Source organism: Polypterus senegalus, chromosome 1, assembly GCF_016835505.1.
Source record: "Polypterus senegalus isolate Bchr_013 chromosome 1, ASM1683550v1, whole genome shotgun sequence".
NCBI lineage: Eukaryota > Metazoa > Chordata > Cladistia > Polypteriformes > Polypteridae > Polypterus > Polypterus senegalus.
Genome location: NC_053154.1, coordinates 4,418,743 through 4,441,730, shown reverse-complemented (window position 1 = coordinate 4,441,730; position 22,988 = coordinate 4,418,743). Strand labels below are relative to the sequence as shown.

Here is a 22,988-nt window from a genome sequence, read left to right as displayed (position 1 = left end):
GTAACTCCACATGTCCGTCTCCACCTTCTCATTTCTGCTGCCCTCCCTTTGCCATCCGTGTCACAGCTCCATACGTCATTGCAGGTCTTAAAATCCTGACCTTTAACCTTTGACTTGGTTCCTCAATATCACAATCCCCCTGATACTTTCTTCCCATTGCTCCATCCACACTGCACTTTGTGGGTCATCTTTGCATCTAATTCTCCATCTTGGGCCACCACTGATCCTGGATATTTGAACTTCTCCACTCATTTTCAGTCTCTTCAATGGCTTCCCCTCCAGGTTAACATCTGAATTCTGACCCTCATTAAACCTCAGATATTCTGTCATCTTCTTCTTATTATTTATATTCTGTCGACTGTCTTCCAAAGCCTTTCTCCATACTTCCAACTTCTTCTTTTCTGATGCTACACAACACAATGTCGTCAGCACAAAGCCTGCACTGGGTGGGGATTGGTCTTTTATCTCATAACGCATCCATAAGCAGATCAAAGAGGTAAGACCCCTGGAGCAGACCTCCTCAGACTGGGATCCTGTCTGCTACCCCACCCTGAGTCCTCGGTTCCTCATACATCTCCTGATCAATCCTCACACACTTCTCAAGCCCCTCCAGATGTGGCACCTTCTCCAAATCAATGACCACCATATGCAAGCCTTTCTGTTTTTCTCCATGCTTCTCTATGAGTTGTCTCAATGCAGAGGTGGCAGCAGCTATTCCTCTCCCTGGCATAGAACTAAACATCTTTTCCTCTGTGGACATTGACTTGTTTGATCAGACTTCTCCAAACATCTCGCTCCTGCACCTTCTCGCCAGTCAAGTCCCCTTTTCCTTTCAGATCTTCTTTTTATTTACCCATTCACCTCCACTTTGGCCTCCTTCACCTCCCCTGTACTTCCACTCCCATCATTCTCTTTCCTCCTCACATGCCCATCCCACCTCAGTGTCCTTTCCTGGAGGTCTCTCCCACTTTAGTTGCCCCTCATTTCTTATTCACTGCTTCTTTGTAACTCCACACGTGCGTCTCCACCTTCTCATTTCTGCTGCCCTCCCTTTGCCGCCCGTGTCACAGCTCCATACGTCATTGTTTGTCTTTAAATCCTGACCTTTAACCTTTGCCTTGGTTCCTCAATATCACAATCCCCCTGATACTTTCTTCCCATTGCTCTATCTGCACTGCATCTTTGCATCTAATTCTCCATCTTGGGTCACCACTGATCCTGGATATTTGAACTTCTCCACTCATTTTTAGTCTCTTCAATGGCTCCCCCTTTAGGGGAACATCTGAATTCTGATCCTCTTTAAACCTCAGATATTCTGTCATCTTCTCCTTATTATTTATATTCTGTCCTCTGTCTTCCAAAGCCTTTCTCCATTCTTCCAACTTCTTTTTTTCTGGTGCTACACAACACAGTGTTGTCAGCACAAAGCCTGCACTGGGTGGGGATTGGTCTTTTATCTCATAACTTAACACATGCATAAGCAGATCAAAGAGGTAAGACCCCTGGAGCAGACCTCCTCAGACTGGAATCCTGTCTGTTACCCCACCCTGAGTCCTCATTTCCTCCTACATATCTTGGACACTCCTCACACACTTCTCTGGTCCTCTTTTCTCTCAAGCCCCTCCAGATCTCCAGATGTGGCACCTTCTCCAAATCAATGACCACCTTATGCAAGCCTTTCTGTTTTTCTCCGTGCTTCTCTATGAGTTGTCTCAATGCAGAGATGGCATCATTTTATGTCATCCCTGACATAAAACCAAGCATCTCTTCCTCTATGGTGGTCTCTTCCTATATGGTGGTCTCTTCCTTGCACCTTACCTCTTTATCCCTTTCCCAGATTTTCATTGTGTGTGACATCCGCTTCATCCCTCTGTAGTCTCCACACTCCTGAATATCGCCCTTCTGCTTATCAATGAGTGCCATCCCACTGCTATTAACAACTTTCAATTTTCAGTCCTCCCAGAATGCAGTTCACCTCCGCTCAGCGTGACAAGACGTTCGGGCTAAGGGCTTGTTAATGCTGACCCCGTGAAGTCGATGCATAGACCATAGACCTTTGTTTGACATGTTGATAGTGTCCTAGTCAGCAGGTGACAGCTTTGTGTCAGTGTCACATACCTAACGGATCAGGTCAGAGCAGAGGAAGAAAGACTGTAATGATAGAAGAAGAGCGTGGAGTGAAGAGTAGTAGTGAAGTGAGTGGGGGGCCTACGTGATGAAGAGATGCACTTCAGATATCTTTGCAGGTCTGTCTTGCACTTCGATGACCCCGAGGCGTCATTTTCATCACTCTGGCCTCATTCAGATTCACCGCAGTGATAGAAACAGATCTGTGTGCATCAAAGCCCTCCCCGGTGCCCAGTAGGTTTGTATGGATGTTGACATCATTATTGCCATGTGGCCTTCACGGCACATGCAGACACGTCAAGTCTAAACCAGGCTTTAGACCTACCACCTGAAATCTGTCATCTGCACGTCCCAAAGAAGCCCGATGGCCGAGTGGTCTCCTCTTCTTTGTCAGACGTCTTCTGTTCTCACAAGTACAGTTGTGCTTGAAAGTTTGTGAACCCTTTAGAATTTTCTATATTTCTGCATAAATATGACCTGAAACATCATCAGATTGTCACTCAAGTCCTAAAAGTAGATAAAGAGAAACCAGTTAAACAAATGAGACAAAAATATTATACTTGGTCATTTATTAATTAAGGAAAATGATCGAATATTACATATTTGTGAGTGGCAAAAGTATGTGAACCTCACGGATGATCAGTTAGTTTGAAGGTGAAATTCGAGTCAATGGGATGCCAATCAGGTGTGAGTGGGCACCCTGTGTTATTTAAAGAACAGGATCTATCAAAGTCTGCTCTTCACAACACATGTCTGTGGAAGTGTATCATGGCACGAACAAAGGAGATTTCTGAGGACCTCAAAAAAAGAGTTGTTGATGCTCATCAGGCTGGAAAAGGTTACCAAACCATCTCTAAAGAGTTTGGACTCCACCAATCCACAGTCACACAGATTGTGTACAAATGGAGGAAATTCAAGACCATTGTTACCCTCCTCAGGAGCGATCGACCAACAAAGATCACTCCAAGAGTAAGGCACATGTGTAATAGTCGGCGAGGTCACAAAGGACCACAACTGAAGGCCTCTCTCTCATTGGCTAATGTTCATGTTCATGAGTCCACCATTAGGAGAACACTGAACAACAATGGTGTGCATGGCAGGGTTGCAAGGAGAAAGCCACTGCTCTCCAAAAAAAACATTGCTGCTCGTCTGCAGTTTGCTAAAGATCACGTGGACAAACCAGAAGGCTATTGGAAGAAAGTTTTGTGGATGGATGAGACCAAAATAGAACTTTTGGTTTAAATGAAAAGCGTTATGTTTGGAGAAAGGAAAACACTGCATTCCAGCATAAGAACCTTATCCCATCTGTGAAACATGGTGGTGGTAGTATCATGGTTTGGGCCTGTTGTGCTGCATCTGGGCCAGGACGGCTTGCCTTCATTGATGGAACAATGAATTCTGAATTATATCAGAGAATTCTAAAGGAAAATGTCAGGACATCTGTCCATGAACTGAATCTCAAGAGAAGGTGGGTCATGCAGCAAGACAATGACCCTAAGCACACAAGTCGTTCTACCAAAGAATGGTTAAAGAAGAATAAAGTGAATGTTCTGGAATGGCCAAGTCAAAGTCCTGACCTTAATCCAATGGAAATGTTGTGGAAGGACCTGAAGAGAGCAGTTCATGTGAGGAAACCCACCAACATCCCAGAGTTGAAGCTGTTCTGTACGGAGGAATGGGTGTGCAGGAATGATCAGAAGTTACCGGAAACGTTTAGTTGCAGTTATTGGGGGGTCACAGCAGATACTGAAAGCAAAGGGTCACATACTTCTGCCACTCACCAATATGTCATATTCGATCATTTTCCTCAATAAATAAATGACCAAGTGTAATATTTTTGTCTCATTTGTTTAACTGGTTTCTCTTTATCTACTTTTAGGACTTGAGTGAAAATCTGATGATGTTTTATGTCCTATTTATGCAGAAATATAGAAAATTCTAAAGGGTTTACAAACTTTCAAGCACAACTGTAGATCCCTGATCATCCCAGGGGTCTCCAGCTCTGGTCCTGGAGCTCCACGGTGGCTGCAGGTTTTCATTCTAACCGTCTTCTTAATTAGTGATCAGTTTTCCTGTTCTCTTTCACTTGCTTTCCCTTCATTTCAATTGCTGTCCGGCACCTAAACACAAATGAGATGTGACGTTGGTGAGCCAACAGATGACCAGATTATGGAAAAGCAGAGACAGTTATGAAGAATCGGGGCACCCCTCGGCAAACCCTGTCAAATATAAAGAAAATGCGGGTTGTAAACGCGTTAAAACCAAAAAGAAACGACGCGAGTCTCCAAAACACACTGCGTCAAGATGGCTGAGTTCCCGGTGAGAAGGACTTCGGGCAGGAAGGGGGTGGGTCCAGGCAGGCGGACCCCGAAAGTGACGTCAAAGGGGGGCTGTCAGACTTCCAGTCTGCAGAGAGAGAGGACAAAATCAGGTACCAGTTAACAGCGGCCTCTTGTGTTCTGTCCCCAATACAAACATGGGTGACTCCAGCCAAACTGGGCCTCAAACTCCAAGCCGTTGCTCAATTAGGAACCGACTGACTCTTGTTGCTCATTAAGCCCAGTCTTTAATTCCGTGGCCTCCATGCCGCTCTTATTCTGCCACAGCAGGCATTTTCCAGAATGGGTGATGACCATCAAAATGTTTTGTGGGCCCCAGCAGATCCTCATCACTGAGACTTCACCTTTCCTTATTTTCTGATATCGTATGACGGCCGCAGCTTGACGGGTGACGTGTCGGCTCGTCTTGTATCTCATTGGGTGTTGCCCCACCACAGGAACTTTGCTTTGACGAGCCAATGAGTTCCTGTACATTGTGGGCCCTGCGCCACTTTGCAGCTGCCCAACAGGAACTTTCGTCTTAATGTTAAGTATGTGATGTATAAAGAAGAGTGGCATGGTGTGGTGTGGAGTGTGGTGCATTTCGGGAGTTTGTTGCTTCGCTGCATTGCATGGCGCATTACGAGTGGCACTCAGTACAGTTTGAAGTGTGAGTTGTGCCCTTCCATGAACATTTGAATTGCGCCCTGGCAGGACTACACTGTGAGGCACTAAAGGTAACGGGGCCACCGCAGGACATCCACCCAGCCACCCACCCACTCCCAAGCCGGTTTGATCCAGTTCAGGGCTGCCGCACTGGGTACAGGGCAGAGCCGCGCCAGGCGTGGGTGATTAAGAATTACATATCTTATAAATTAAAAAAAAGAAAAAATAATGCCAACAGTATATTTTATGAACAGAAACCTCAAAAGACAAAAGAATGTTAACAATGCAAAATAAGCAAATGTATTTGAAGGAGGAGGTGGATTGTGTTAACAGCCATATGGGGAACAGATAAGAGTGTTAAAAGAAAATCTCCGAGTGGCAGAGTTACAAATCTGTAGATAGACTGTGCTTGAGATTTATATAATATATCAAATTATTAATACACACACACATTGGCACGTCCGGCAAAGAAATGTTAAGGGCGCCAATCGGGTCACCCCTCTTATAAGTTAACAGGCACATGATGGTGTAAAAATACACAAAAAAGGGGGCAGGGCTGGACCCCCCAATCGGGGCCAGGAGAATCAAGACTGTGTCGGGTGGGCACAGGGTCAGGCTGGAGCTTCGTCCGGCAGTCGACTCCTTCTGGAAGCGTCTCAGCTTTATAGTCACTGGACCAGTAGGGGAAGAATCGGGGAAAGGATTTAAGAAGATCTCCAGGCACTCCACTGTCTGGAAGATCAGCCACAAGTCCAGGGCAGGCAGCACTTTGGACTCGAACCCTAAGGGGCCGCTTCTGACACTTGTGTGACCACCAGCAAGTACCTGCACCTGCCTGTGCGTCAAACGGAGGAGAAGACAAAAGAAGTGTCACCAAACGTGACACTCAAAGGCTGTCAGTCACCTTGGATAACAGCGACAGCCAAATAAATAAATGTGAAAGTGAAGCGGAGAAGACTTCAAGATTGCAAGATATGTCAGTCCGAGAGCAGAACATACTGTGAGATGTTAAAGAAGTCTCTGAGCAGCCCAGGGTTTCATCCCGAGACCTCCAGGTTGCTCCTGCCACCGCTGATGCCAAAGTACACAAGTCTGCCATTAGAAAGAGGCTTCACGAGTGATATCTCAACGGGACATGTGCCAGGAGGATATGAGGGCAAGACTGAAGTGTGCCCAGGAAGACCTCAGCAAAGACCAGGATATCTAGAATGATGTTCTCTGGACAAATGAGGAAGGAAAGAAGGAAGAAAAAACGAAAGAAGAAACAGAAAAAAAGAAAAAGGGGAAAAGAGAATGAAAGAAAGGAAAGAAGAAAGAGAGAAAAGTAAGGAAAGAAAAAGAGAAAAGAGAATGAAAGAAGGAAGAATGAAAGAGAAAGGAATGAAAGAAAGAAAGGAAGTAAAGAAGAAAGAAAGGAAGAAAGACCTAAAAGAGAAAGAAAGGAAGGAAAGGAAGAAAGAAAGAGAATGGGAGTAAGGAAAGAAAGAAAGAAGAGAGAAAAGAGAATGAAAGAAGGAAGAATGAAAGATAAAAGAATGACGGAAGAAAGAGAAAGAAAGGAGAAAAGAGAAAAAGAAAGAAAGAAGAAAGAGAGATAAAAAAAGTAGAAAGAAAGAAGAAAGAGAGAGAGGGAGGCGTTTTGGAAGCTCGCGGTCAGGTCTGAGGACTTCCCAGAGTTTTGTCTGTCGCTGGGCCAGCGTTTTGAATTCCTGGAGAGCTGCAGACGGAGCAGTTGGGACGGCGTGTGAAGAGAGCGTCACAGACGTCCAGAAGTTTGTCGTTGTCCTCCGCGGTGTCCTAGCGTGTCCGATGGGAGAGGCCGACTTGCGCCGGTGTTGTCCTGTGGTGTGTGTGTTGTGAAGACAGAGTGATGTCGGCACCGCCTTCGCTGAAGAGCCAAACTGCACCAAGATGGACTCTGTGAGCGCCAGCTGAACTGTCGGCTTCTGCATAATTAAGTGAAGATGGCTCTTTGAGTTCCACTTACGCCTCCTTTTCGGCTCCTCTGTTATCACCATAATTGCTGTCTTCAGCAGAATTGCGCTCACATTTATGTAACTTAAGGATTTTTTTTGCACATCTCCTATTTCAAGTGATGTGTTTGTAATGGAAGCGTCCTTACCCAGCGTAGTGTGGGGGTCTCTGATCGCTCAGTCCATTAATTATCAGTTTGACCTTCGGCAATGCCGGTGATTAATTACAACTAACGACAAGATGCCCCCTCAGGGGGGACGCCAGCTTTTGTGTCGGTGAGGGATGTCCGTGTTACCGGCTGGGATGCCAGAAATATGAAGAGGGCTGTGCAGTTCATGAAGGAGGTTTAGAAATCGCATGAATACTGTTGGGGTCCGGACATGGCCGAAGATGAACTTTCACAAATAAACCCTGACACGCTCATTGGAATTACCAACAAAATACCATTGATTAATAACTTAAGGATAATAGAGGAGGATTACAGTCAAGAATCTATATACAGTACTATAGTGTGATGGACGAGAGAAGATGGACATATATCAGAATACATTGTGACCGAGATAGAGACCCACCGCAACAAAACAAGGAATGTCGGGATGCCAACCGGGTCCCCCCTTTTAAGGAGTTCATAGACAAAATCAAAATCGTGGCACAGCCGCCACAAACAAAATTCTTTGGCCATTTCTATTGCAGTCAGAGTATACGGCTTTGTCAGGATGCCAGGTTGAGTTCTGGTGGCATTTTCTGCATGGCGTCTGTTTCTATGGCAACTCCACCGAACGGGACGTGGCAAGTCTGGGCAAATTGTGGATGGAGGGGCACAAGGCAACCTGTCTGGGCTTCGGAACTGAACTGAGACAAAGAGAAGACATTGTCAGTGACAGCGCCCCTGGTATGCGTATGTGTATATATTGTGGCGGATGGCTGGGGCCCTTACCCATTTGGGACAGCCTGACCATGGAAGGACCGGGGGAGAGAATATTTCCAGGACCGACAGAGGGCAGCCCCCTTGGCTTCCAACGGGACCACTGGTCATGAGTATTGAAGCTCAATCCTGCTGGGGCCCATGGCCTCCATCAGGGGTCGCCTGAATGTTTGCAGGGACCTATTTGCCACACTCACAAGTGCTGCCAGAAGAAGCTCATTGGGCACCTGAAGTCCTGCTGGGTGCCCTATAAAAAGGGGGCTGGTCGCCAAGAGTCAGGGTCCAGAGTCGAGAGGAAGAGAACAAGGACCGGAGGGGCAACAAAGGGACTGTGTGAATAAAAGAGTGTGTTGTTAGGGCGGCCGTACATGACCGGGCATCACAATACACACACACACATATATATACTGTGTGTGTATATATATATATATATATACAGTGTATATATATTGATAATGAGACAAAAACCAAGAAATGGCCTTTAATGATCGACCCACAGGGTGGCATGGGGCATCTGTGGATTTCTTGATACCAATACCAGTGTCTGGGGAGAAGTTCATGTGTATGTCATCACTGAAAATAAATTTACTGACATAAACGTTGACACGTTCAGTGCTGATTCCCCCACTCTGTGCAGTGCCCAGTTCATCTGTCACTTAGAGTGTTTACTGATCAGGGCTTCACTGTTTGTCTAATTTGTCTTCTCCGTTTCATTGCGCCGCAGCCCTTCTTCTTTTATATTCTGGTCTCCATGATTATTTATTTAACTTTGGGGACCAGTAAGGAGTCGTCTCATCATGTCCTCAATTGTTATAAAACACTAAAGTTAGCATCACAAACGCACTCGGAGGACGAAGAAGACAACAAGAAGGATGTCAGGGAAGGTAAAGAGACGATTTGGAGATCTAAGATTCAAAAAGGTCTAAAACAAGCATCTTTTGTTTTAAAATGAAAAGGAGTGATTGTAATCAGAGTGAATCTTAATTGCTACTTAAAAAGAAGAACAATTTAGTAAATGTACAAAAATGACACAATAAATACCACTGCGTGTGAGTAAGAGCTGGGAAATGTGGGGGATGACTCAGGGGGAAAAAGAACAAAACGTCACATTAATAATAAGAGGCTTCTCTTTTATTTTACAGGGCGCTGTTCAGAAGCCAAGGTAAGAAACATCCACCTGTTATATAGCGCCTTTCACGTCACTCGATCGGCCTACTGCTCTGCTATGTTGTGCTTTTCATATTTGTCAGAGTGGCAATCACGCCATCTGTTATATAGTGCCTTACCTGTCTGTCTGTCTATCTATCTTTCCTTCCGACCCTACTAAGATTAAAATCTGTCTATCTGTTATATAGTGCATTTCATATCTATCTATCTATCTATCTATCTATTATATAGTGCCTTTCATATCTATCTATCTATCTATCTACGGTATTAATTTTATAGCGCCTTTCCTTACTATCTGTCTATCAATTATATAGCGCCTTTCATTACTATCTATCTATTATATAGTGCCTTTCATATCTATCTATCTGTCTATCAATTATATAGCGCCTTTCATTACTATCTTTCTATTATATAGTGCCTTTCATATCTATCTATCTATCTATCTATCTATCTATCTGAAGCACAACACCGCCATGTTCATGTCTTTGTCTGTTTGGGAATCTGACAGCTAATTAACATGTTACATCATGCTAGTCAAGTAACTTATTTGACATTTTCAGCAATTTTTGTCACTTTCCTTAATGATGGCAGAAGGGGAAAAAGATGAAGCTCAGCAGGCAGTTTGTTTTCACCACAAACGCTGATTTGTGCAGCCGGTGAGATGTGATGAGTCACAGATGTGTCTTTGTATCTCTGCTCAGAATGTTGAGACGGCAGTTGCAGTTGCGCTTTGATCAGTTCAAAATTAATTCATTCAGGGAAGCGTAGACCCTGCCAGGGGGAAAAGCACAGTTTTGGAAAGGAGGAGACGGCCTTAAATAGCAGGTAACCTTCACAAAGTCGTCTCTGCGCTGTTAGCTAATTCTTCAGTGACATCTCGAATTATACAAATGACATCAGCTACTCAGCAAAGCCAAGAAGGGACAAGCGAGCCTCACCTCCATTGTGCTTACAGTCCACTGGTCCTTCTTTGCCATTTCCACTTCTAAGGGTTTGCTCTGAATCTGAATTTGACAGCCTACTTGTGATCCGCGGGGATTAAGTGCGTCCTGTATTGCCTTGAGAGCGCGAGCCTCATAAAATCTCAAGCAGTCTGTTTAGCTAAGAATAGAATAGAAACGGGGACTCGAGTTTCTTATTCTGCTTATAGGATCTTCTCCCATTGGGAGCTTTTATCAACCCTACCTGGGGAATCGCAGAAGAACAGCAAGAGCCTGGTGAGGCCTCCATGCGTTTGAATTAGCAGAGGGGCTTCAGTCACGAGAAGTGCCATTGATATAGCACCGTTCATATCTATCTATCTATCTATCTATCTATCTATCTATCTATCTATCTATCTATCTATCTATCTATCTATCTATCTATTATATAGTGCCTTTCACTCTATCTATCTATCTATTATATAGTGCCTTTCACTCTATCTATCTATCTATTATATAGTGCCTTTCACTCTATCTATCTATCTAATCCTGCCTACTATACCAAATTCTATCTATCTTTTCTAAATAAGGAAGCAGAAAAGTGAGACCCAACTAAAATTTGGGGCACCATCTAGGCCACTCTATTTACAGCGAGAGTCCTAAAAAACGGCCGAGAAATCAGCCTTGTGGAGCAGACAGATAAATGGCGTCTTCCATCCCAGTCTTTGTCTGATAGGCAAACTTTAGCGGGTCAAAGTGGTCTTCCGCTAATGGACTCCCCATGAACTAAATAGGTTAGGCAATGGACGGCTAATTAGTGAAACTGGAACAAGAAAAGGCCATCATGCCCAACAAGCTTGTCCAACCTCTTCACCAAAATAACGTCAGGTCGGGGTCTGAGGGTCCCTGAAGTTCTGCTCTCCACCGCACCCCTTGGTAGTTTAATCCAGATGTCTGCGGTGCTCTTGTTGACTGCCGTTACCCCCGTCTTTGAATTGACCTATAGGGGGCATTGCAGCACCTGAAACCCCTAGACACAACCTCATAGCACAGTCCTGGGTTTGAATAAAAGGCGTTTATTTCAGACGAAATGCAGGGTTTCGGCCATCTTTTCTTTTCTGATGCACAACAAGCATTAAGCTTCTCCTCCTACGCCTCCCATGCAGCCCCGTCCGGCTCGATGGAGGTGTGGACCCTCTTATGCCAGACCCAGGAATACCTTCGGTGCCAAGGAGGAAGTACTCCCAGGTCAGGCAGAAGCCCCTGAAAGTTAGAGACAGCCAACCCCAGCAGCTTCCCCTGTCAGCGCCCAGGGAATCCAGCAGGGCTGCCCCATGGGACCACAATTCCCAGCATGCCTTGTAGATACCGGAATGGACTTACTGGCTTAGAAAGGCGGCCATCCAGTGTGTCGAGGGGGGGCCATGTGCTCTTGGGTGGCAGTCAATATCCAACTATTACAGTAGGCCTCCCTGCCAGGTGAGGGTATGAACTTCATCCCAGCTGGCGTGTGAGCCCGGGCCTGCCATTCGTCACACCCTAAAGCCACCAATAGGTGAGGCTGTCATGTAGGAGCTGAATGAGGACAAATTATTGGCAGTGCAACCAAAAACACAGCCTGTTATGAATGGCCGATGCGCTCTGATTGCATCCTGCAAGTCGTAACCTCGTGGTGCCCACCTGGCAAACTGGAGCGGCCGCCTCGCTTTCTGCAGCTCGTCCTTGAGCAGAAATACACGGCGTGTGTTCAACGAATAAGCCACTGATTGGGTGTAATCTAATCGAGACTCCTCAGCAATTTTGACCTCGTTGCCGACCCTCCGAGTGTACAGTCTGTTAGGCGCAGAAGAGACCGAGGCTCGTTCATAAATATTCCGTCACTGTGCTGGAATAGCAGATATTGATTTGGATGAGACTTACACCAGCTTTGCTGCCCACACGGAGCAGATTGATTTTTATTTTTATATGTTATTGTGTTTGTGAAGACTTCATTAAAAGAACGTTCTGAAGCCCATGGGCTGCAGCGCCAAGTTCTTACAGCTTCCTGCCCTGGACATGTGGAGGTGGTCCCAAGATGTGACGTCTGCAGCATTTCAGTGAATGCATTGTCCCCTCTGTGAGAACTTCATGTGCTCCTGAAAAGCGAACTCCTGTTTACGAAAAAAAAAATCATTCCGGTGGGGAGAAAGACGATGTGTTCCCGAGTCCCAAAATTGACCCCCTTTTCTCCAAAATAACAGCAAATACGTCACCAACATGGGATGACGCCGCCACTCCTCAGCCTTACGGCGGATTTTAAAAGCCTGCACAGCCCTGTTACAATGGCAGGCTTGTACCGCTCTCAGAACTGGCACGATTATAATACACGCTGCCCTATTTGAGAGGCAGCAAAAAGAAAACAAATAATCCAGGGCGCGAGTGACCAACACTACTTTCCTACTTCACCACTTCAATTATTGAGATACAACAGAGAAAGCAGGATCAAGCAAAAATGATTATTGGCAGACAATATATAGGATCACTGTAACAATAAAAAACCTTATATACATAATATCGCGCTGCAGCGCTTTCCTTCACCACACCAATCATAACACCAACACTTGAAAACATACATTACTAATAAAGACTTGAACAAATGGAAACACAACAAAAAACCAATGGATTTATAGTCTTTTAAATCTTATCTGTACGGAGCATTGAGCTCAGTCTGTAGTGGGGAATGAGAAGCCGACCATATCTCTTGTTCTGGGAAACGTTCTGATTAACAGTTCCTTGTGCTGGCCCGTCAAGTCCTCTCCCGTATTCCTTCCTCCCGAAAGAAAAAATAATTTGCTTGGAAATGAACCCGGGTTCACCTGACGATATCCCAGAGGTGTTAATCCTTTCCCTCGTGCCTTTTTCTGTTATGGCCTCCTTCCTTCCCTTTTTTCCCGCCACCTATTTACATTCGGATAGCTCCTCCCCGTACAGTCTGTTGGCCCTCCAAGCCAGGTGCTCCCCTCCCTCTGTATAAAGGGCCGTCCCTAAACATAAAGGCATACCACAAAACAGGTATGGGAAAAGGTACAAACTTACAGGTACATATCCATATTTCATTTGACTGTTACAGGCTTATGTGATTTGAAACAAGGAACCCAAGATCAGTCAGGTGTGTCTGGGAAGTGTCGGCCCACCCAAAGGTAAACCGCGTATGATATTAACAAAACGCGGGTTAAAAAAACGCATTAACGTTGTCGCAGATACCACAAGATGGCGGAGCTTCTGTTGATAAGGACTTCCGGCAGGAAGAGGCGGGTCCAGGCAGGCAGCGGGAGGACAAAATGAGGTGTTAGTCAACGGCGCCCCCTTGTGTTCTGCTGGCAGATTACCATTATTTGAGTTTGTAAGCTGCCCCCAATGTGCACACATGTGACGCATGTCAGTTCTTTATGCAGAAAAATGTGGATGTGGCTTTGCACCCTCGGAGCCAAGTTGCCCAAACTATTCTCTAACACTTCAGTCATTATTTACCACTCTGATGCTGATTATTCTGATGATCAAATAAGTTATTATAATAGCAAGTCGTAATTAAGTGCAGAATTACGGTATTTGAAGGTTTCTCTAGAGGGCCAGCTTCTCGTACGTGATTTGGCTCCACTCATCGTCATCTCCTAACAGGCCCAAGTTTCGAGTTTCATACTCAAGCTCTTGATCGTCTTCAAGAAATTGCGACACACCAACCCACCATCGAGATATCGATATTTTTGGTATCAGGGGACCCTAAAATGTCAGGATCCGTTGAAATAGGTTACGGTCGGGGAGGGCACAAAGCAAACAAGGCGCAAACAGATCAGAAACCGTTTATAAAAAGAAAATAAAAATCAAAAAAGGTAAAATGTAAGTAAGTGAGTAAGAGCACAGTTAAGGATGTGGCCGTGATTAGAATGAGCCAATCACATTCAATCTCATATTAGTTAGTGTTTGCCTAGTCTCGCTTTAGCCAGACTTGTAATTCATAAATCTGAACACAGCCAGATTTGCTTAAAAGTGGGTGGGAACGTTTAGACGGCCCACTGAGTGTCAATCATGAAGGCGGAGCTCAAAGTAGGGGCGGGGATTTGGAACTGCAAAGACCAGAGGTGCTCTTGTTAACGTGTGCGGAGAGGAGAGCACATGGCACGTGTTGCCAATAAACATAAGCTGATGCAGGGGAAGACGCCTTCTGTAGCATCAGAATATACGTTGGCCAATGGATGAGTGGTAAAGGTGAAGGATTTGTACTCGTAGGCACCGTCTGGGTCTTCGTTATTCAGTTATGAAGATCGTGTAGGAGTCAACATAAGCTGAGAAGAATTGGCAGCTATGATGGTGAGAATATGAAGTACAAAATATGCGTTTGAAGTAAACGGGGCGTCACACTCCGTCAAAAGGACTGTCATTAGGGGAGCGGATAACTTTTTGCCGATCAGACATGGAGGTCGTGTTTTACCAACAAGCTGGAACTCATTGAGGAAGAAACAAAAAGACTGGATCACATGATATGATTTATCTGGACTTTAGGAAAGCATTTGATAAGGTGCCACATGAGAGATGGGCATCAAACTAAAAGAAGTGGCAGTTCAGGGTGTGGTGGGTACAGAATTGGCTCAGACACAGGAAGCAGAGGGTGATGGTGCGAGGACCCTCATTGGAATTAGGTCATGTAAAGAGTGGGGACCAGCAGGGGGCAGTGTGGGGGCCGCTGATATTTGTAATATATAGAAATGATTTAGATAGGAATATAAGGACCAAGCTGGTTAAATTTGCACCCTAAAGTGAAATGCACCACCCGGCGGCCTATTCCTTGCATCTGAATGTATTTAACACCTGAGATTGCATTTAATTTTGCCGCAAATGATCGTCCATACAATCTGCACTCAACAACCCATAATGTCAAAGTGAAAATAAAGGTTTGCAAATTTTATTAAAATTCAAATAAACTGGCATCTCCACTTCCTAGAAGTATTCCGACCCTATCGAGTCTTTTCCAGGAAGTCTCTACAAGCTTGGCACACCTGGACTTGGGCGGGTTTGTCCCAATTCTTCCCAGCCTGTCCTCAAGCTCTGTTAGCCTGGATAGGAAGCGTCTGTAAGCTGCCATCTCCAGGTCTCTCCACAGGGGTAAAGGTCGGGGCCTCTCAAGGACACTCGGGGACTTGTTCTATGGCACCTCCAGTGTTGTGTTGTCTTTGCTGTATGCTTCAAGGAATCTTCGTGCAGGTATGTCATGCCAGTCTGTGGTGGTGTGCCCTCTTTAATAACCTCTCTAGAGTGGGCTGCATTCATCCTTCCCAGTCTCCATGTTCCTGCACCCCCATGTTGTTCTTCTTCCTCAGGCTGTCAGTTGTCCTCCTAAATGCCACTTGACAAACTCCAAGTGCTCAGTTCCATGCGCCTGAGTGATGGAGTGCTGCTGGGATTTGTCAGGTTCTCCCATCTCAGCAGAGGATTTCTTAATTTCTGTTGGGGTGACCACTGGGTTCTTAGTCACCTCCCTGACCAAAGATCCGATTACTCACTTTGGCTGGACAGCCAACTCCAGGAAGGAGTCCCGATGGTTCCAAATGTCTGCCATGTCACCCTGAATGGATCTGCTACAAAAGCTGCCCTGATGACAATTACTGTGACTCCTGTAGCCACACTGGTGTCACTGGCATTGGGTGACAGCCCCATGAATTACTATTTTACGATTTGACATCTTTTCTCACCTATCGGAATTCACCTTCCAGTCCACAAATGTCATCATGGCATCAAGCGCCGCAGCGAGTGACTTGATCCACATGTAATGCGCTTTATACTTAAGCAGATGTTTGTTTGCCGGGCACCGCGTGACGCTGCATGCCAGGGGTTGTCGTGAACTTTGAATCAAGGCGAGTCGGGCTCATCGGTACAGACTGTGGATTTGTCCTCAGGCACCAAGCCCGTGTATTTTTAGCTGTCCTCACTTTGATGCACTAAGCCGGGTTATGTAAGGGGTCTCTGGGGACCCGGTGATTAATTCTGGAATCCTCCGATTTAAGACCAAATCACACGAGGGTATGAGGGTTTGTGGCTGATCATTTCTTTGAATGGCGTCGCCTAATAGCGGGCTTGGCGAGGCAGCCGCGTACCTCATTAAAGAAGACGTCTTTGGTACCGAATAAGAGCGAGCGTCCTTTAGCAGGCATTTCTCTGGCCCTCGCCGTCTAATCATCGGGTAGATTGTCGGTGCCATTGTGTGCGCACCGCGCAGAAAGTGAGAAAACGCTTTTAGCTTCTGCCACGCCGACTGGCACTGTAATTATTTCAGCACGCCTGACGTTTCTTAAGGCGCTGCTTTTGAATTGAATTCATTACCGTAACCGTCTGAACACCCCGCTCTTATTACAGGTTATTACATTTTACTGTTCGGCACCTCGGGGGGCTTTTCAGAGCCGCTGAACACCTCATTTTAAATCACTTTCATGGAAGCAAACCGAGCGATCGAGGCCCAAGCTGCCAAGTGACGGAGGACGACGGTGAAGCAGATGAAGATGTGCGAGTAGAGCTGGGCGTGATGAAGACACCCGAAAAATGTCAGCTGGCATCCAGGAAGAGAAGTCTCAGCAGACTCGGAGCGTACGACGGCAACGAGACCCTCCATCGTTTAAATGGCACTCGCTGCACGGAGATTAGATAGAGGGATATGTGAAAGGCACTATATGATAGATAGATAGATAGATAGATATAGAGTGGTCCAGATCTAATTATACAATTTTCATTGCTCTCTAACTTATTAAGTTTATTACATAGAAAATCACCCGAAAAATCCCGGACCATCGACAAGTGTGCGAACTGGCGACATGAAGAATCGTGTTGACACCAAACTGGAAGCGTCCCCCGCGTAATTCAAAGTCATCCAGACGATCTGGATCTGCATAATTAGATCTGGACCACCCTGTAGATAGATAGATAAAGGAACTATATAATTGATTGATAGATGTGAAAGGCACTATATAATAATGAAAGGCACTATCTATCTGTTATATAGTGCCTTTATCTATATTATATAATGCCTTTCTTCTGTCTGTCGATCTATATTATATCTATTATATATAGTGCCTTTCATACCTACCTATCTATCTATCTATCTATTGGATTTCACTCTATCTATCTATATCTATCTATATTATATAGTGCCTTTCACATCTATCTACTGTATCTGTCAATAAATTATATAGTTCCTTTATCTATCTATCTATCTATCTCTATCTATCTATCTATCTATCTATCTATCAATCATATAGTGCCTTATCTATCTATCTATCTATCTATCTATCTATCTATCTATCTATCATATAGTGCCTTTTCTATCTATCTATCTATCTATCTATCTATCTATCTATCTATCTATCTATCATATAGTGCCTTTTATATCTATCTATCTATCATATAGTGCCTTTTCTATCTATCTATCTATCATATAGTGCCTTTTCTATCTATCTATCTATCTATCTATCTATCTATCTATCTATCTATCTATCTATCATATAGTGCCTTTTCTATCTATCTATCTATCATATAGTGCCTTTTCTATCTATCTATCTATCTATCTATCTATCTATCTATCTATCTATCTATCATCAGTGCAGCCGATTTGCTTTCTCATAGCTGGCCCAGCGTGCAGTACTAAGCGATGATCGCGCCCTGTACTGGCCTGGCACATCTTCCCAGGTTGCTTCCTGCCTTGTGGCCAATGCTGCAGAGATGGATTCAGAAGAAGTGCGGTTTGATGAACGGTGGAGTGAAGTCGTAGAGATCCCTTCGTTTATTTCACTTTCTTGCTTAGGTGGTTTTCCTTTCACTGCCTGTAAATTGCTTTTTTTCAAGCTGGCACGGACGTGACAGTGCCAACAGGAAAATCGCCAGAAGGGGTGCAGTTAATTCAGTCGGATTTTCAGCCTTCTGTAAAAAACAAAAGGGGACAAATGTATTCAGAAGATGGCAGCGCAGAATGTTTACTGGCATTGTGGCTCGGCTTCACAATGGAAGTGGAAATCTGTAAGCTGGTAATTTCAGTGGTTAAACACAAAATCCGTCATGTGCTGTGCCCGTAGATGTGTTTGTCATTATCTGAATGGGCATCCATCATGGTGCACATCCTCAGACCTGCGTAGTCCAATTCAAGCCAGCACTCCCAGCAGTATTGGGCATAAAGCAGGAGCCAACCCTGGAGACAGCAGCACTGCCTGGCATGACCCAAACATGAATATGCCCAGTTAATGTGGGAGGGAGGGAATCCCAGTGATCCAGACAAGTTCTAAGGGGTGCTGTTTTTACATTTTACCTTTTTAATGTCTGACTACAAATCCACAAGACTGGGAGATGAGAGAAAACAAAAATGAAAACTGGTTAGAAAACTAGAAGTTCAAAAACCGAAGCCCAACATGAAAGTCAGCACAGAGACGCCGGCGGAGTTCTAAATCAGTAAACATCTTCTGAAATACTTCAAACTTGCATTCGTTTTCAGAAACGATCCAGCGACATGGACGTGAATCACAGGGCGCCACCAGTAAACTGCCGTCAAGCAGCACGCGCTCTTGATCCACGTAGGAGTGACCGGTGATCCAGGACCTGAAGTGCTGACTGAATTTAGGAGACACGTTACACCATCGACGTGAAAGTTTGTTCACTCGGCGACAGAAGCGGCTCCGAGCATCTGTTACCAACACTGTCATGATGAATCATTCTGACCTCAACCAGGGGGACATTGGAAGGTCATTGTGGACATGACGATCTGGACCCGCTGTATGTGAATGTTAATGTCTTTATCCAAATGTCAAATGGCACAACTGGGCAGGTTTGAGCACATCTCAGTGCCACCTGCAAGCCTGGCATTGACAGCAGCAGCTTTCTTAGTCTCCATGATGGACGGACATCCATTTTTTTTCTTTTTCTTTTTTGTTTTTCTTGCGCTTCTGTAAAGTTTTAAACCTGCAGGCTGATTTTTGGGCCAACTTCAAAGTGGCAAGACACAAAATGAAACAAGATGGCAGTGCCCGCAGTCGGAAATAATGATAAAAGCAGCAGCAATATCAGTGCTTTGCAGTCTCCGTCAGCCTCGTCTGGGCCAGTCTGATGGACAGAGTGGTCCTGAGATGTCTTCTGCTCTTTAGATGTGATGGTCCTAGAAAGGCAAGGACGCGATGAGGAGCTCAGTTGTGACAGCGTTTACCGTTACACGCCTGCTTCATTCTGCTCCTTTCAGACGTCTCTTCTCTTATTTTTTAACCCCGAGTGTGACTCAGGCTAGGAGTTCAATGTCATTACAGTTAAGCCCGAGTCCGACTCGCAGTGACGGGTGACAACCCGCTTTTACAACCCCTTAGGGCTGTGCTCTGCTGCCATCTAGTGGATGAAAAAACTCAAATGTATCTGTGCGTTTGGCCACCTTTAAGGTACGGTGCCGTGTGAAAGTATTCGCCCCCCTCGCCTTACAGCCTTGAATTGAAATGGACGCTATTGGGGATTTGCACCATTTGACTTGCACCACTTTAAGGGTGCAAAATATTTTTTATTGCAACCCAAAGAATAATTAAGACAAACAAACGGAACTCCCCAGTGTGCACAGATGTCACCCCCCATAAACAATATTTTCTAGAGCCCCCTTTTCTGCAAGGCTCCATTAGCTTAGCACACCTGGCCACTGGGGTTGTCACCCACTCCTCAAGTCCTACGAGTCTGACGGGTTGTGTTGGTGTCCAGCCATCTTCGTGTCACACCACAGACCCTCCCCTGGATGGAGGTCCGGGCTTTGACTCGGTCTAATGTCTCCCTTTAATCCACTCCAGTGTCACTTTGGCAACGTGTTTGGGGTCATTCATTGTCCTGCTGGAAGGTAGACCATCAAGAATTGCCCCGTGTTTAATGCCATCCATCTTTCCTACAATCCTGGCCAGTTCTCCTGTCCCCCCCAGCATGATGCTGCCCCCCCACCAGTCTTCTCAGTGGGAATGATGTTCTCAGGGGGATGGCAAGTAATGGGTTTGCGCCCCACGTGGTGTTTTCCATGATGCCCAAAAAGTTCAATTTTAGTCCCATCTGAGCAGAGAATCTCCTTCCATGTGTTTGGGGGTCTGCCGTATGCGCGTTGTAAACTCCAGGCGTGTTTTCATATTTTTTGCTTTTTTCTGGCCACTCTTCCATAATGGTCTGCTCTGTGGAGTGTAAGGTGGTCCAGTGGACAGAAACTCCCACCTCTCCTTCAGTGTCCTCCTTGGTGTCTTTGGTGCATCTCCTTGGCCGGTCTGTGAGTTTTGGTGGGCGGCCTTCTCTGCTCAGGGTTGCAGTGGTTCCATACGTATTTTTTTTTCTATTTTGTTATCATGGATTTACTGGGATATTCAAAGTTTGGGATACCCCAACCCTGATCTCTACTGCTCCACAGCTTTCTCTCTGACCTGTCTGGAGTGCTCCTTGGTCAGCATGTCACCTTCTTCTTGGTGTCGCAGAGTCAGGGGCCTTTCAGAACAGACATCATGTCATTGGACCCTCATCAACGGATTGTGTGACATCTGAAGTTCATTGGTTGGACCAGAACTTATTGAGGGCTTCAATAGCAAAGGGGATGAATACACACAGATTTATATATACTGCCCAAAACAATGAAAGGAACCCTTTGAAAACCCATCAGATCTCCTGCTGGCTCTCTCTACTGCTATGGACCGATGTGGAGATGTGTGAGGAACCAAAGGATGGAAATGAAAAGGATCAACCAACAGAGAGACACCCCGAAAATCAAAGGGGACAAAATGATGGGGTGGGCAGGCGAGTCCATTTGGCCGAAATGTCATTGTAACGACTCCAAATCGTACTCAGTAGTTTGTATACCGACCCCCCCAATGGCTGACAACGTCCTAATGAGACGACAAATGGTGTCCTGGGGGATCTCCTCCCAGATCTGGACCAGGGCATCACTGAGCAGAGCCTTCAACCGGGTATGTGAATACTTTTGCATGGCATTGTGACTCGTTAATATTCATGAGGTGGCAGAGCCTTGAACTGGGGGAGGTTGGTGAATTCTATTGCATGGCACATTGGCTCATTAATATTCATAATGCGGCAGAGCCTTCAACCTTGGGGGGGCAGGGGTTTGTTTAATACTTGTGCGTGGCACTTTGGCTCATTAATATTCATGAGGAGGCCGCGACTTCAAGCTGGGGGGGGAATACTTTTGCATGGCGCTGTATCTCATTAATATTCATAAGGTGGCGGAGCCTTCAACTGTATGTGAATATTTTTGCATGGCATTGTGACTCACTAATATTCATGAGGTGGCGGAGCCTTCAAGTGGGGGGGGGTTGGGGTGTGTGAATACTATTGGATGGCTCATTGGCTCATTAATATTCATAATGTGGCAGAGCCTTAAACTATATGTGAATACTTTTGCATGGCTCTGTGACTCATTATTATTCATGAGGTGGTGGTGACTCCACCCAGGGATGGGGGGGTGGTCAATACTTTTACGTGGCACTTTAGCTCATTAATATTCATGAGGAGGTGGAGCCTTCAACTGGGGGGGAGGGTGTGAATACTATTGGATGGCTCATTGGCTCATTAATATTCATAATGTGGCAGAGCCTTAAACGGGTTGGGGGAGAATGTGAATACTTTTGCATGGCATTGTGACTCATTAATATTTATGAGGTGGTGGTGACTCCACCCGGGGATGTAGGGTGGTCAATACTTTTACGTGGCACTTTGGCTCATTAATATTCATGAGGAGGCGGAGCCTTCAGCCCAAACACACAATGGCCTGTACACGAGAAGCTGTAAAGGCAGTTGTAGGACACACTGAAAGTCGAGATGTTTGTTGTGACATATAGTGGGATAAAAATCAAATGCGTCCACAGCTAAATCTACTTCAGTAAAGGACAGATGTGTGAATAATGTACTTTAGTTCATCCATCCATTATCCAACCCGCCATATCCTAACTAAAGGGCTCTGCTGGAGCCAATCCCAGCCAGCACAGAGCGCCAGCCCACCACAGTACTTCAGTTCAGTCACAAAGTAATTTGGACTTCACTCTTCTCACCACAGACGTGTGTTTGGAGAAAAAATGGCGTAGAATTCCATGAGAAGAACATGTCTGCATCGGCTAAGCATGGTGGTGGATTGATCATAAATGATCGATTAGTGGGACGGGGAACATTTCCCTGGTAAAGGGAAGAATGGATTCCATTAAATACCAGCATATTCTGGAAGTAAACATCACACCATCTGTAAAAAAGCCCGGCTCTACAGAAGATCCGAAACACACCTCCGAGTCCACAGTGGACCACTTCAAGAAGGTTTTGACATGGCCCCCTCCCCAACCCAAACATCACCTGAAATATGTGGATGAACCTCAGAAGAGCAGAGCATGCAAGACGGACCGAGAACCTCAAAAGACGAGAAGACGCCTGCAAGGACGAAGGGGTGAAAATAAGAACTGAGAGACCCTTAGCTGGATACGCAAAGCATTTACAGGCTGTGATACTCGCCAATGGGGGTCTTACTAAGTACTGACCATTCAAAGGGGCCCAAACGTTTGCTTTGTGCCCGTTTCCTTTTGCTATTTTAAAACTGTAAATGATGGAAACTAAAACTGTAATCTTCACATAATCAAGAAGTGTGTCACCTTTGCAGAAATCAGGCCGTCTTTTACTTGCTGAGCTTCCCACAGGCCAGGGGTGCCCACACTTTTGCACGCCACTGGGGTTCCAGTGATTGAGAGCGAGCCGGGAGATAAAGTCACAACCTCCAGGGCCAAGCGGTGCGTGAGCTCAAACGACGGGAAACCAAAGTTTTCAGCCATTATAAGATGAGCGACGAAAAAATATTTCGGAATTAAAACGAAAGGGAGAAACTTGGAG

The 22,988-nt window shown here is 45.4% G+C and overlaps 1 protein-coding gene across 1 annotated transcript in view; it reads left to right on the top strand.

Moving 5' to 3' along the window:
• trim44 (tripartite motif containing 44) overlaps nucleotides 1-22,988 on the top strand; it is a 244,035-nt gene that overhangs the window by 175,845 nt on the left and 45,202 nt on the right. Inside the window, exon 4 of the mRNA XM_039743940.1 lies at nucleotides 9,153-9,172. Within this exon, the coding sequence (XP_039599874.1) occupies nucleotides 9,153-9,172 (20 nt within the window). The remainder of the gene's footprint in view (nucleotides 1-9,152; nucleotides 9,173-22,988) is intronic.